Source organism: Sminthopsis crassicaudata, chromosome 5 (genome assembly GCF_048593235.1).
Source record: "Sminthopsis crassicaudata isolate SCR6 chromosome 5, ASM4859323v1, whole genome shotgun sequence".
Lineage (NCBI taxonomy): Eukaryota > Metazoa > Chordata > Mammalia > Dasyuromorphia > Dasyuridae > Sminthopsis > Sminthopsis crassicaudata.
The window spans coordinates 102997295-103012934 of record NC_133621.1 but is presented as its reverse complement, the minus strand read 5'-3'; the positions used below and the strand labels follow the sequence as shown (position 1 = coordinate 103012934).

Below are 15640 nucleotides of genomic sequence, written 5' to 3'. Positions count from 1 at the left end.
TATGATTATGTGTTCAAATGCAGTAAAATGCCATCAAGAGACCTACATAGTGTCTGTTGACAACTTTTAAGGGATGTCCTGAATGTGAATTAAAAACTCAAATTATTAGTTAGATGTTAACTTTTTTTTTTTTTTTTTTTTTTTTAAGAAGAAAAGATCTTGATTGGAGAGAATGTTTTGAGTACATGAACAAATGAAAATGCACTGTCTTAAGTGCTAAGGATACAAATACTGAAGCAAGATAGTCTTTACTTTCAAGGAGATTGCATCCTAAAAGGAGGAAATTGTAACTTAGATAAATCCATTGAACCCTCCTTAGGATAGAGCAATAAGATGGATACTAATGCATCTTAAAGTATTTGTATTTGATGTTGAACCATTTGATAGTGCTAAGTAGACTTTAGTGGTAAGAATTTTGTTTACAATGAGAAACAAATAAGCTCCAATAGAACAGTAATGAACTGTACCAGCTACACCCAGCAAAAGAACTCTAGGAGATGACTATGAATCACTACATAGAATTCCCAATCCCTCTAATTTTGTCCACCTGCATTTTGGATTTCCTTCACAGGTTAATTGTACACTATTTCAAAGTCCAATTCTTTTTATACAGCAAAACAACTGTTTGGACATGTATACATATATTTAATTTAATTTATACTTTAACAAATTTAACATGTATTGGTCAACCTGCCATCTGGGGGGGGGGGGGGAGAAAAATTAGAACAAAAGGTTTGAACAATTGTCAATGTTGTAAAATTGACCATGCATATATCTGGTAAATAAACTATTAAAATAAAATTAAAAAAAAAGAATTTTGTTTACTAAGTGTTTTGAAGATTCTCTGAATAAATCTCGATAATGTATTACTGTGTGAACTACAAGGGATCATTCTACTTATATAATGTCCAGTCTGGATGATTTCTAAAGTGAATCATGAATTCCATGTTCTTCTGAAAATTCTCTTCTGTTTCCAATCTTCATCCTCATTAATCTTCCCGGGATATAGGATTACATTTAACTAAATTATTATTGTATTTTTCCTATAATCATTTGTAGTGTGAAATATAAATTCCTCGCCTAGCATTTAAAGACTCTGTATGGTCTGGCTTCTATCTAGTGTTAAACACATTTGTATAGATATTTCATCTATATCCTCCCTATTAAATTGTAATAACTGCCTTGAATTTAGGGCCTGACTTTTGTTTTATTTTCCCAGCAACTAACACAATACCTTACTTTTTAGGTGCTTTGTTTATGTTTGCTGATTGAAATCTAATATCTTAGGGAATTTACTGTAATTTCAAATATTGCTCTCTATATAAAATAGAAAAATAGAGAAATCTTTAAGGAAAGTTGTCCATTTTTTCAGATGGTAAGAAAATTCTTAACAGAATTGGCAGTCACTTTAGGGGAAAAATGATATCTTGATATGATGAAATTTCCTGAAAGTAGAAGTTGAGAGAGTAAATACTTGATATTCACATAATTCCAAAGCACTTGAAGAGTGTTATAGCATTTTATTTTCACAACTTGCCTATCATCAGACAGCTAATAAAACACCTTAAATTCTGTTTGGAAATAACATACTCATATAAGTATACACAAAGTGTAAAAGGGAAAATACACATTTATTAGGGTTGAGTACCAGCAAGAGGGGAATCAGGAAAATTTCCAAGGTTGGAACACTATTTGAACATAGCTTTGGAAAGAGTTAGGAATCCTATAAACCAGATGTAATTTATGTCGATAGATAGGAGATGGAATGTTGTTTCTGAGGAATGGTTTGATTAGATTGAGAATATAAATAAAGAGTATAAAGATTTTTTTTAAATGTAATAAACCTGAAAAGATAATGCATGAGTCAGTTGTGATTGACTTCGAATTCCAGATAGTGTGATTTTGGTTTTTTGTTGAGCTATCTAAGTCAGAGTACCAGATTCTAAAGTATAAAGAGAATGGATTGCATATGGAGTAGAGATAGTAGTCCAAGCAAAAAGTAATAAGAGTTGAAGAGAATAAGTTATAGAGGTTAAAGATATTAAGGTAACACAACTGATAAAGCTTGGTACCTGAATGGCAGTGGAAGAGGTGAAGTATTTAGTGAAGTCAGAAATTACTTTAGCATTTGAATCTCTTTGACTAAGAAGCATAGTGGTATGCACAGCAGAATAGTTATGACCCCAGTCTTGATTCCCCAGGGTTGCTGCTAATGGGAATAGGTGTTTTCTTCCAGAGATGCTGGATAAAACCAATAGGAATTCAAGCGATTTAGATAAAATTAGTGTCACTTAAGACAAAAGAAAAAAAGAAAAAGATCAAAAAAAGCTGATCAGTAGAGCAAGAGATTCTGAAAATATGTGCAAAGTACAAAACTTATATAGCTTTCTCTGCATTTCTCATCTTTTCATAAAAGTGAAAAGAGAGTGAGATACTTTTAAATTAGGATATTCTATTCCCCAATTAGATGGTGGTATAAATCTTAGTCCATGGGTTAATAAAATTTCATGGGACTCTGAAATATAGTAATGCCTCTTCTGTATTTTTTTATTTTTTTAATTTTTGCTTTTGAGAAAGGTATTCATTTGAAAAGTTCTTCTTGATGGGGGAAAATAATTTTTGCTCTTAATATAGGAAGATTGGGTTTTTAATCCTTTCACCTCACTTCCTACTGTAAAACTGCTTCTCAGTTAACAAGTAGGCAATCCTGTCCACTCACCCTTCCTTGAATTACATAAGAACAGATAGTCAACATATTTGCCATGTCTGAAAATATCTCTATCCAGGCATATTTTAGGATATTGCATTTGTGGTTCTAGACTACCACAGTAAAGTGAATGTCACAATAAAGCAAGTCACATGTATAATTTGATTTTCCTGCTACATATAAAAGTTATGTTTTTACTATTCTGTAGTCCATTTAGTATATAACAGTTACATCTAAAAAAATGTACATACTGTGATTAAATGATAACCATCATCTGAGCTTTCAGCATCATAATCTTTTTTTCTGGAGGAGGGTCGTCTTGGGTTTTGATAGCTGTTGATTGAACAGGGTGTGGTAGTCACTAGAAGGTTGGTACTGTGGCAGTTTCTTGAAGTAGATAACAATGAAGTTTGCCACATTGACTCTTCTTTTCACTTGAACACCTAGTAGTCATTGTAGGATTATTAATTGACCTTATTTCAATATTGTTGTAACTCAGTATAGGGAGACCTGAGGAGAAGGAGAAAAGATTGTGGAATGGTTGGGTTAATGAAGCTGTCAGAATATACACAATATTTATTGATTAAATTTTACTGTCTTATATGGATATGGTTTATGGTGCCCCAAAACAATTAAAATAGTAACAAAACAATTAAAATAGATTACAAAGGAAATTATCATAACAGACAAAATAATAACAATAATAATGAAAAAGTTTGAAATATTGTGAGAATTACCAAAATGGTACACGGACACAGTATGTTGCTGAAAAAATGGTACTGCTAAACTTGATAAACCAGGATTGACACAAACCTTCAAATTTTTTTAAAAAACAAAAACAGCAATTTCTCTAAAGTATAGTAAAACAAGTTATTACCTTGCCTGTATAAGTTTAGACAACTGGAATAATGTTAAAGATTTTTCTAGAAGAAATTTGAAATTTGTAACTTTTACATGTTCTTGTGAATAGTTTTATTCATTATCTTCTGTTTCTTACTAGGCAGAACGTGTTCATGAATTGAATGAGGAAATTGGTAAATTACTAGCTAAAGTGGAACAACTAGGAGCTGAAGGTAATGTGGAGGAGTCTCAGAAAGTAATGGATGAAGTGGAGAAAGCCCGAGCAAAAAAAAGAGAGGCAGAGGTAACTTAAGAACATTGTTGTATGATGATGGTGCTGTTTTTCAGTCTAAATATTTTTAAAAGTATGTATGTTAGTATTTGTATTTCCTGTTGAATGCCTAATATCCGGCTGTAAATACTGACTCAAACATTCTTCCTTTTACTCTTAAAAATGTTTGACAGTTTTACTTTTAAGCTAACATAAGTTAGTAGTTCATTGTTTTTAGCCGATTATGATTTTTAAAAAGATACTTAATTTTATATTGATACTTTTGTATCAACAGACATTTCCTACCAACTACTCATGTAGCAACCTTGTCTCCCTTACAAAGTATGTTAGTCTTTTAGCTGTGTAACTTTATGGTTTAGTGATTAACAGAAACAAATGTACATTCAAATTTTGATAATATAGTATCAATATTGTCTGTCCTGTTTGCCTTGCAGTATGTTATTTACATTGTTGTAGTCATTGTATTTATTAAGCCTTTTGTATCTGTTTCCATTTCTTATGGTCTGAGCAACATTACATTACATTAGAATACTAAAATTTTTTAAGTTGGAATTAGAAGAAAATGTATGGAGTAAGGAAAAAGAATTTGCATTAAAATCCTTGATAAAAGGCTGATATCAAAAGTGTAATGAGAATTGATATAGCTTCTTAAGAATGAGAACTTTTACCTAATAGGCACATAATCAAAAGACATGAAATATGTTTAAAAGAAATGCAAATTGTGGAGCAGTGGATAGAGCACCAGCCTTGAACTTGGATGACTTGAGTTCAAATCTGGTCTCAGATACTTAATAGTTCTTTGCTGTATGATCCTGGGCAAGTCACTTAACCTCAGTTGCCTCAGCAAACAAAAATAAAAAGTGTGAACACCTTTTTGAAAAACTGTTCAAAATCACTAATAATCATAGAGACCATAGTTTAAAAAATCCTGGTGCATTTGCATTATGTTTATCAAATTAGGAAAGATGTTAAGGAAGCAGTTTCATGTCTCAAGGATCATGAAAATTGGCCATTACTTCATCAATAGTGGTGTTGTGAACCATCCTGGAACACTGTTTGGAACTACACAAGAAGTTAATTGCATTGTTCATTCTCTTCATCTCACATATTCACTGTTGGGGATTATATTCCCAAGGAGTTTATTAAACTCAAATAACCTATATGGACATAAATAGAACAAAATATAACTCCAGTGACTTAGAATTGACTGAATAGTCCCTAGCGTACAAATAGGTTAAATTCTTTTAAAACTTTTAATCCATTTTTTCATAGCAACAGTGTTTAAAATAGTGAGCTTAAATAAAAATGTTAACAGTCAACCCATCATTACTGTAATTCCCTTTTCCTTCACTTCTTGCCAAGGATTTCCTTGTTTTGCTTTTCCTTCCCTTTGTCCTTATACACTTAATACTCTTCCACATTCCCTTACCATGTGCAATTTGTCCTTGGCTGGTGGGGTCTGGGATATTGTCAATAAGTAGTTGTGTGATAATGGGGAAAAAGTAGAAAAAAGTTCTTGTTTTTATGCCTGTTCATGTGTAAGAGAGTTGTGCATCAGGAATTAAGTTCCCTTCCTTCATTCCTGTCCCTGCCCCTCTTAGTCCCTTCTCATCTTAACTACTTTAAATGCCCTTTAGCCAAGGGAGTCCTTGTTTTCCTTAGAAAGACTTGCACACAAAAAAAGTACTTTGCTGGCTATTTCATTGGAACTTAAGTATATTTTTCTGGTGACAATGTTACATTTGGTACTTACTTAGGCTCTATGACAGTTCAGGTTATTTTTTAATCTAATAGGTTTTTGGGCACCATTTGTTTCTGTGCAAAACTAGAAAGGAGAATGATTGCACTTGAAACATGGCAGTCTATTCCTTTCCCTCATTACATGTAACCGTGGGAATTGTTAGAAACATGGTGAAAATAATCATACTTAGTGCTTATTATTGGCAGTAGCCTAAAATTAAGAAAATGGCAGTCATTTTCCTTGAAAGAAGATTAGTGTTTGATGGGATATATAAAAGGTAATGATAATACTCCTTATTTAGCAAAGCAGGAAATTGATGACAATGTGAAAATGGACTAGAATCAGCGAGGAGATTTATGATTCTGAAATCATAAAGTTTTGAATATTTCTCAGAAGTCAAAACATTGATCAGAAAGGGAAACATTCTTTTTTTCTCTTTTTGAAGGTAAGGCAATGTAAGAGAAAATTATTTGTTTGAATCTCTCTTTTTAAAATAATAGCTTTTTATTTTTCAAAATACATGCAAAGATAGTTTTTTTTGCTCTCCAGCACAAGTCTATTGGGCCTGAATTACCTCATTGTAGAAAAGAGGCACATCAAAATTGGTTATCACATAATCTTGTTGCTGTCTATGTTCTCTTGGTTCTACTCATTTCCCTTAGCATCAGTTCATTCAAGTCTCTCCAGGCCTTTCTAAAGTCATCCTCTTGACCATTTCTTATAGAACAATAATATTCCATAATATTCATGTACCCTAACTTGTTTAATCATTCCCCAACTGATGGGTACCCACTCATTTTCCAGTTCCTTGCCACTATAAAAAAGGATGCTACAAATAGTTTTGCACACATGGATCCTTTTCCTTTTTTTATGATTTCTTTGGGATACAAGCTCAGTACAAACACTGCTGGATCAAAGAGTATTCAGAATTCGATAGCCCTTTGGTCATAGTTTCAGATTGCTCTCTAGAATGGTTGGATCAGTTCACAACTCCACCAACAATGTACCAAGTGTCCCAGTTTTCCCACATCCCCTCTAGCATCTGTCATTATTTTTTCCTGTCATCTTAGCCAATCTGAGAGGTATGTAGTGGTACCTTAGAGTTGTTTTAATTTTCACTTCTCTGATTAATAGTGATTCAGAGCACCTTCTCATATGATTAGAAGTAGTTTTAATTTCTTTATCTGAAAATTGTTCCTATCCTTTGACCATTGAATGGCTTGAATTCTTATAAATTGGAGTCAATTCTCCATTTTCCCCCCAGTTTTCTGCTTCCCTTCTAATCTTGTCTGCATTGGCTTTGTTTGAACAAAAACATTTAAATTAACTATAATGAAAATTCTTCCTTTTGCATTTCATAACGTTCTCACATTCTTCTCTGGCCATAAATTCCTCTTAAATTTTTCTTAAACAGTTAGTTTAATATAAAGGTTGCCCATTTATAATGCCTAAGAGGTATTTGCTTCAATATGAATTCCACTTTTGTCAGTCAGTCAACAAGTATTTATTCAGCAATTATTTTGTACCAAACACTGTGTAATGTAGTGAGGGTGAAAAGTGCCAAACCAAAAAGGTCTTGGAATTTTATTACTTAGATGGTAAGATTTGTCTTGTTCACTGAAAAATTTAACCTAGTGCCCTATAATAATTATAGCATAACATAATGATTGAGCATAATGATCTTGAAGTTTTTTTAAAAATTACATTTTATTTTCAAATCCACATTTTCTTCCTCTTCCTTCTATCTTCTACCCCCACATTGTGAAAGCAGGAAAAATAAAATCACTGTTAAATGGAATCAAACAAAACAAATGACTACACTGGCCATGTTTCCCCCCGTCCATCTCAAAAATAAATATTTTGGTTTGTACTCTTGCGAGTCCCTCAACTTGGTGAGTATGATATGAATAGCATATTTTATCTTTTGAGTCCTCTGGAATTGTTTGGTAATGGTGTTGTCCCTAAAAGTTAAGTTGTTTTTCTTTATAATATTGCTATTATTTTATAAATAATATATTCTTCTGGTTATGTTTACCTCCTTTTGTATCAGGATATACAAATCTTCCCATGGTTCTCTGAAACCATCATTTCCTATATTGTATCGCAATACTATTCTATCATACATATAATATACCTTGTTCAGTCATTCCCAAGTTGATGGGCAGCTCCTCAGTTTCTAATTCTTTCCTAACACAGAAAAACTGCTATAAATAATTTTTTCACAAATGTGTCCTTTTCCTTTTTTTTGAACCTTCTTAACTCTGCTTTTTGAACATGGTTTCAGATCATTTGGCAGAATAGCTGGACATTCACAGCTTCACAACCAGTGCCGCTCTGTTTTCCCACAGCCGCTCTGGCATTTGCCATTTTTCATTTTTGTCAACTCTATTGAGCTATAAAGTGGACTCTCTGGATTATTTTAATTCACATTTTCTATTTAGTGATTTAAAATACTTTTTCTATTTTCATTAATAGCTTATATTTCTTCCAGTGAAAACTGCCTATTATATAGCCTTTTCATAATTTATCAGTCTCTTGTTATAAAACTTGGATCAATCCCCCCAACATATCTTAAAAATTAGATCTTTATCAAAGAAATTTTTACAAAGATTCCCTTCACTTTCCCCTCTTATTTACTTGCTTCTCTTCTAATTTAAACTTCTTTGGTTTTGTTTATGTAAAAGCTTTCTTTCTTAAAATTTGGATGATCAAGATCAATCATTTTACCTCACAGAAGGTTTTTTTTGTTTTTTTGTTTTTTAAATCAGTTTGCTCTGGAATAGTGAAGTATATAATACATATTAAAATGATTTTTAACAAAAAGAAAAATTCAGTTATTCAAAATGTTTTATAGCCATTCTTGAGAATATCTATTTCTGTGTGAGAATTTCTCCTTTAAAAAAAAAAAAACACATCAGAAATTTTAAATTGCAAAATCATTTGTGATCAATTTATTCTCTTAGGAGGTAAATCAGCATCCTTTTGTTATTGTTCAATTGTTCAATCAGGTCCAATTCTTCATGACCTCATAGACCATAACATGCCAATACTGATCATGGGGTTTTCTTTGCCAAGATACTGGAGGAGTTTGCTATTTCCATCTCCAGTGGATTAATGCAAACAGAGGTATTAAGTTGCCCAGGATTACACACCTAATAAATGACTTCCGTCAAACTTAAGCTCTGGGCCTAATGCTCTATCTACTAGCCACTTAATTGCTTCATTAAGTCCTTTTCTATTTGATAATTGAAAAATGGATCTTTATAAGACTAAAAAAATTACCAATGTACCATGGTCATTATCAAGCTACATAGTTTCATGTTCATACAATGTATATTTAAAGAAAAACGTCCTGTAGGTCAGTAAATTCTTCTTTCTATATTAATATCTTAGAGTTTAATGATCCTTTTTTTTTTTTTTTTTTTTTTTTTTAATAGGATAGGCCTGTATTCTCAAATTTTTTGATCTTAGGATTATCCTTAAAAATTATTGAGGACTCTTCCCCTGCCCCTTGAATTCTAAATTCTCTATTTTCTTACATCCCCTACTCATTAATAAAGTAAGCCTTCAGATATCATGTAAATGTAAAACATGTTTCCATATTAACCATGCTATCTCCCCCTTCCCCCACCCCAGAAAAATAGGTAATAAAAAGGTGAGAAAATTATACTTTTACACTCAGTTCATCAATTTTCTCTGCAGTATTCTTTATCATGAGTCCACTTCAGAATTGTTTTGGGTTATTGAATCAGTCTCTCATAGTTGATCATTTTTATAATATTGCTTTTATGTGTATAATGATCTAGTTTTGCTCATTTCACTTTGCATTAATTCATATAGATCTTACCAGATTTTTCTGAAATCATCCCCTGCATCCAAACAACTTTTAAAATGAGAATCATATCTGTAGAAATATTTTAGTTTTATTATAATAGTTTTGCCATCAATGAACCCCATGAAAAGATTTTAGGGAGTTTTCAAGGGACCCAAGACAATATTCTGGCTAAAATATCTGTGAATAGAATAGGCTCATTGAATTTTTGTAGCTTAAAAGGAGCCTTAGACGTCATTTAGATAAGGATTGTTTTACGTTTTTTGTGCCATGGACGTCTTTGGCATTCTGATGAAACCTATGGATGGACCTCCTTAGAATTAGAATAATGTTTTTAATGCATAAGATAAAATACATAGTATTACAAAGCAAGTCTATTATTAAATATAGTTATGAAAGTATTTTTTAAAAACTAATTCTTGTGCAGAGTGAAGTGAACAGAACCAGGAGAACACTGTACATAGTAACAACAATATTATATGATGAATAACTATAAATGACTTGGCTAGTTCTCAGCATTACAATGATTCAGGACAAGCCCAAAAGACTTAATGTAGAATGGTGCTTTTTGTCTTGTCTGTCTTCTCTCACGCGCGTGTTCTTGCTCTTTCATTTTCTCCTGCAAAATGACTAAAATGGAAATGTTTTATATGATTGCACATATATAACTTATATCAGCTTAACCAGTTGCCAGTGATTTCTTAGAGAATATGCATAGTTTTCAGAAAGGAGATTGGAATGTAGAACCTCAAAAATCAATTTCTAATCTAAGATTCTATTATTCTAATTTGATTGGGATTCTTAACATGAAATCTATGAATTAGGTGTTTTTTTAAAATATTTTTTTCCTCAATTACATGTATCAATTTTTAACATTTAAAAAAATAAGTTTTGAATTCCAAATTTGATTCTTCTTTCCTTCTGCCCCCTCTTCCCTGAGACAAATAATCTGATATGTTATATATGTGTAATCGTGTAAAACATGAGAGTTTTGAAAATATTTTTGTTTGACAGTAATGGAGGGGACATGGTTAATACTTTTCCTGTTGATATTTTCAATACTTTTCCTGTTGATATTTTCATGAATGCTTATTTTATATCATCATTCAGGAAGTCTACCGGAATTCTATGCCAGCCTCCAGCTTCCAACAACAGAAACTTCGGGTCTGTGAAGTATGCTCTGCTTATTTGGGTCTTCATGACAATGACAGGCGACTAGCTGATCATTTTGGGGGTAAACTACACCTGGGATTTATTGAAATAAGAGAGAAACTTGAAGAGTTAAAGGTACTTTGATTATAGCAATCTTTATATCTAGTTTTTCTTTTTTCTCCTTTCTAAAGTGTCTGAGTCAATAGAAGGTCAATCCATAAACATATATTAATTGCCTACCGTGTAGCAGGAGCTGTGTTAAACACTGGGGATACAAAGAAAGGCAAAAGACAGTCCCTGCTTTTGAGGTGTTTACAGTTTAATGTGGGAGACAAAAATGAAAAAAAGACTTCATGCAAACAAGCTATATACAGGATAAATTGGAGATAATCATCAGAGGAAAGACCCTAAAATTACAGATAATCAGTAAAGACTTCCTATATAAGGTAGGCTTTTAACTAGAACCTGAAGAAAGTCAGGGAAACTAGGAATTTATATGTCCAGTGCCTAAACTGGCCATGTATATAAAGGGCACTTGAATTATTGAAGACACTTTTCCATTCATTTGAAACTTAGTATGGGCAATTTCTTAATGACTAACTTAATTCTGATTGATTTATGAAAAAGATTTCTAATCTTCAGTAGATGATATAGAGAGAGATAGGTGAATCCCACCTCAAACATGAATAGCTGTATATAATCCTGGACAAATCACTTAACCATTGTTAGCCTTACTTCTTCATAGGTATAACACAGTACCACTTCCCAGGTTTGTAATAAGTTTAAAATGATGTATTTGAAAAGGTGATATTTTGCAAACAAATTTCATCTATTACTGTGTCATTTATTTAGAAGAATATTTTTTTAAATTAAACATTCTTTCATCAAGGATTTATTTTTCTTCCCTCTCCTCTTTTCAAAAACAAAGAGAAAAACTCAAAACTCTTATTAAATCCCAGTCCAGCATTACAAATTCTTACATTGATCACATTCAAAAAATGTAAAATAATTTTTAGAACCAAATTCTAATGTAAATATTTGGATAGTGTTAGAATTCATTTCTCTAGTGTTTGCTTTGCATTGGAAATAAAAACCAATACACAATTTAATGGAGCAGGTTAAGAATAAATTCTTGTACTGTATGTGATGTCAAATCTTTTTGGCATATTGGTTAATTTTGCTGACTCTTATATTCTTTGATTTTTGCAAGGAGATAGGTCTCTGGGAGGAGGTGGAGGAAGGAATATGTAATAAGAAATGTTGGTGAAGTTAAAACAAAATAAAAAGTAATAAAATTTTATTTGGGGAAATGCATTGTACTACAGTTGGTTTGCAGTCATCATTACTTAATCAAGTGTTTATTTTTGTAGAGAGTTGTAGCTGAGAAGCAAGAGAAAAGAAATCAGGAACGCCTGAAACGTAGAGAAGAAAGAGAGAGAGAAGAAAGGGAGAAATTGAGAAGGTATAGAATCTGCATGAAGGGCTAAATATTTTAATTTGGTTACTACTAAGTTTACTTTTTCTGTTTCTGTAAAGCATGAGTTTGAGTTGGATGTGGTAGTAAATACTTTTATAATGCCTACTGTTTGAGTCTGAGGCTGGTGTATCTTTTGAGCTTAGGAGTTTTGACCTATTGTGGGCTGAGCTGATCTGTTACAGTGAACATTAATGTGGGAGTTGAGGGCAGCAGCTTGCCTCAGGAGAAAGTAACCAGCTCTAGTCAAAGCATTCACTGCCTCTCAGGTAATGGGCCTGTGTGTAGTCCTTGCACTTCCATTGTTGTTAAGATGTAGTGACAGCCATTTAAAAATATATACTTCTATTACAATGAAAAGCTGCTGTGTTGTCATCAAAATGTGTCCTTAAGAGTCACTTTTGTATCTAGACAAAGAAAAAAAGTAATTGTTAAAATCATTGTGATGTCATATTTTATTATTTATCTTTATTTGTGGGTCTTTTACCTAAAAAAAAGTTTTTTCTTTTTTTCCAGGTCCCGATCACATAGCAAGAATCCTAAAAGGTAGGTGTAGCATACAGTTAGTTATGGTTGATTGTAAATTCACAGTTTTAAAAAGGTAACTTTTTTAGACCATGCTTAAACCCAGAATTAGGATGAATAGTCAACATAGTCTTCAATTTCAAAGTAACCTCTAAAATCTTAATCTGCCAGCTTCAGGAATCTCACCCTCTTTCAGTTTACCCAATTATTGATTACCTATTACCTTTCTTCCTATCCTTATCTTATTCATCTACTGATCTTCAAGACACTCTACCACCTTATTCAGTGATGTTGGCATTTGTGTTTTAGTGATCCCTATTCCCATTCTCTTAAGTCTTGAGAGACTGTTAAAAATCCACATTTCTGCAACTTTTAAAAACCTTTTCTTCTTGAGTTACTTTACTCATTTAAGATAACTTAAAGGTGTTCATAACTTATTCAGTTTTCAATTTAGTTTCCAAAAGTACCAACTCTTGATTTCTCTCTTTTGACCCTTAGTTTTTTCCCTTCCTCTTTTACCATACTTTCTCTACTCTTTGCTGTCCTCATAAACTTCTAGTTCCTTAATCTCTCTGTGTGTGACATTTCAAAACCTTCTCCTAACTTTGCTTCTAGCTCTTTACAATTTTCCATGGCTGTTTTGTTTGTAATGTCCCTCATTACATGTTCTTGAATCTCTTGCTTCTTAGATATATGATGCTAATTCCAATGTTTATCTACAAATTCTGTTAAATCTAATTACTATTGCATACAGTCATAAAACAGCTCTACATTTGGAGCTCTACATGCTCCAAAATGTTTATTTTTGTTTTTTATTTTATTTTAATTTTTTATGATAGCTTTATTTTTCAATATACATGCAAAGATAGTTATCAACATTCACCCTTACAAAACCACTCTTCCTCCTCCTCTTCTCTCCCTTTTCCTAGCAAGTAATCTACTATAGGTTAAACATGTGCACATCTCTAAGCATATTTCCACATTTATCATGCTGCACAAGAGAAGTCAGGTGAAAAAGAAAAAAAAAAGAGGAAAAAATGATCCACTTTCAGTTCTTACAGTCCTCTCTCTCTAGGTGCAGGTCTCTTTACCCCAAGGCTATTGAAATTGACTTGAATCACCTTATTGTTGAAAAGAGCCAAGTCTATCACAATTGATCATCACATAATCTTGCTGGTACAATGTACAATGATCTTCTGGTTCTGCTCACTTCACTCACCATCAATTCATGTGAGTCTCTCCAGATCTCTCTGAAATCATCATGCTCGATGGTTCCTATAGAACAGTAATATTACATTAACAGTCATAACTATAATTTATTCATCCCTTACCCAACTGATGGGCATCCACTCAGTTTCCAATTCCTTGCTGATAAAAAAAAAAAGGAATGCTACAAACATTTTTGCACATGTGAATCTTTGATCATTTTTCCTTTTTTAATGATCTCTTTGGGATACAATGTGGTCTTATGTTATATCAGCAAGCCTTTTATACCTATCCAAAAAAAAAACCCAACCCCAAACTGAGTGATTTTCTATTGCCTAAAGTCCTTATCTTGAAATTTAGTGCCACTAAATCTTTACTGTAACACTGACCACCTTCCCAGTATTATTTTACATTATTCCCCATTGAAAGAGGAAGAAGAATGCATATATCTTTTTTATTTCTTTTAGGATTAAACCTTTTATTGGATTTTAAAAAAACAAAATAATTTATAAAAATGTTCTCCCCCCCCCACCAAAAAAAAAAATGAAAAAGAAATAAGCATATCTTGATGGATATTTTATGTTCGGAGAATCCCTTCACTGCTAATTTTATAAAATTTTAGAGCTGGAAGAGACTTTTTACAGATCATCTTATAAAGAGCCTCATTTTACAGTTTGAGGAAACTGAGGTGCTAAGAGCATAGAGACTTTCTTAAGACCATGCCACTAGTTGGGGTTAGGTCTTGAATTCAGATCTCCTGACTACCAGTAGTTCTGAGTGCAGATATCCTAGAAGCATCAAATTCTATGTAGTTATCTCTCTCTGCATGTTAAAACCCTTGTATTCCTTCAGAACCCAAGTCAGGTATCACCTTTTCAATGAAGCTTTGATCCTTTCAGTAAGAATAATTCCTCCACCTTAGAATCCCTCTTGTCATTTTATTTGATCCCTCTCTTATCTTAATCATTTTGTTAAATGTATATACTTCTTGTTTTTTTTTATCTAAAATTATAAGCTCTTCAAGGGTAGAGGATGGAATTATTTTTAGCTGGCATTAACTGCTTTATACAGGGGTATATAAAATCTCCAAAAAGGAGTACATTACTTTCTCTTATATCTTCTCTGATTGTGAATATATTGATTGCTATATTATCAATATAAACTGGGATTCCTTACCTGAGAAGTTTATTGCAACCAGAAGAAACCTTAGAGATTATTTACTTCAATTTGCTTATTTTTCTAATAAACACTTAAATAGTAGAGTTGGAAGCATTCAATAGATTTTTTTCCTGCCTTTGCCCTTTGGTTTAGCTTTTTTTTTTTTTTTTTCCTTCTATGTACTATGTAGTTCACCATTATTTGCTGTTTTGTAGATCCCTGCATCGTCTTTTAGTACTCATTGTTAACTCTCCTTTGTTCCTTGGTTGTACGCACACACACACACACAAAAAGGATAGCAGGTAGAATGTTGGATAGAAAGGAATTGTTCTATGAGATATATTTCTTACACTATAGAGTTGGGTATTCTGAGTATTAATTTTTAAGACTAGCGGAGAATATTTCAGGAATAGTAGGGCTGTAAATTACTATTGGACAAAGAAATTGTCAGCCCTTAAATTAAGTTCAGTGTGAAAGAGAACAGAGTTAGAATGTGCTAGAAAGTGGGGAGGATAGTTTTGGATATGGTTGAGTTCTGTGTCTTATGATAGATTTGGAAATGGTTGAAAATGCTATTTCTGGGCTGAGGTTTTCTCTTGGCATAAGTAGATTGCTTTTGGTTTGAATGGGTAAAAAAACTAAAGTAGAGAAAAAGAACCTAAGAATCTTTTTAAAAGTTTATTATAGACTCCTTCAGTGGAGTCTAATACATA

The 15640-nt window shown here is 32.3% G+C and overlaps 1 protein-coding gene across 5 annotated transcripts in view; it reads left to right on the top strand.

Annotated features, from left to right (window-relative positions):
- The window catches only part of LUC7L2 (LUC7 like 2, pre-mRNA splicing factor), a 75631-nt gene that overhangs the window by 34108 nt on the left and 25883 nt on the right, over nt 1–15640 (top strand). For all 5 annotated transcript variants that reach the window (XM_074267779.1, XM_074267781.1, XM_074267782.1 and 2 more), the window contains 4 exons: nt 3708–3851; nt 10523–10699; nt 11935–12026; nt 12555–12584. In XM_074267779.1, coding sequence (XP_074123880.1) covers nt 3708–3851; nt 10523–10699; nt 11935–12026; nt 12555–12584 — 443 coding nt within the window. The remainder of the gene's footprint in view (nt 1–3707; nt 3852–10522; nt 10700–11934; nt 12027–12554; nt 12585–15640) is intronic.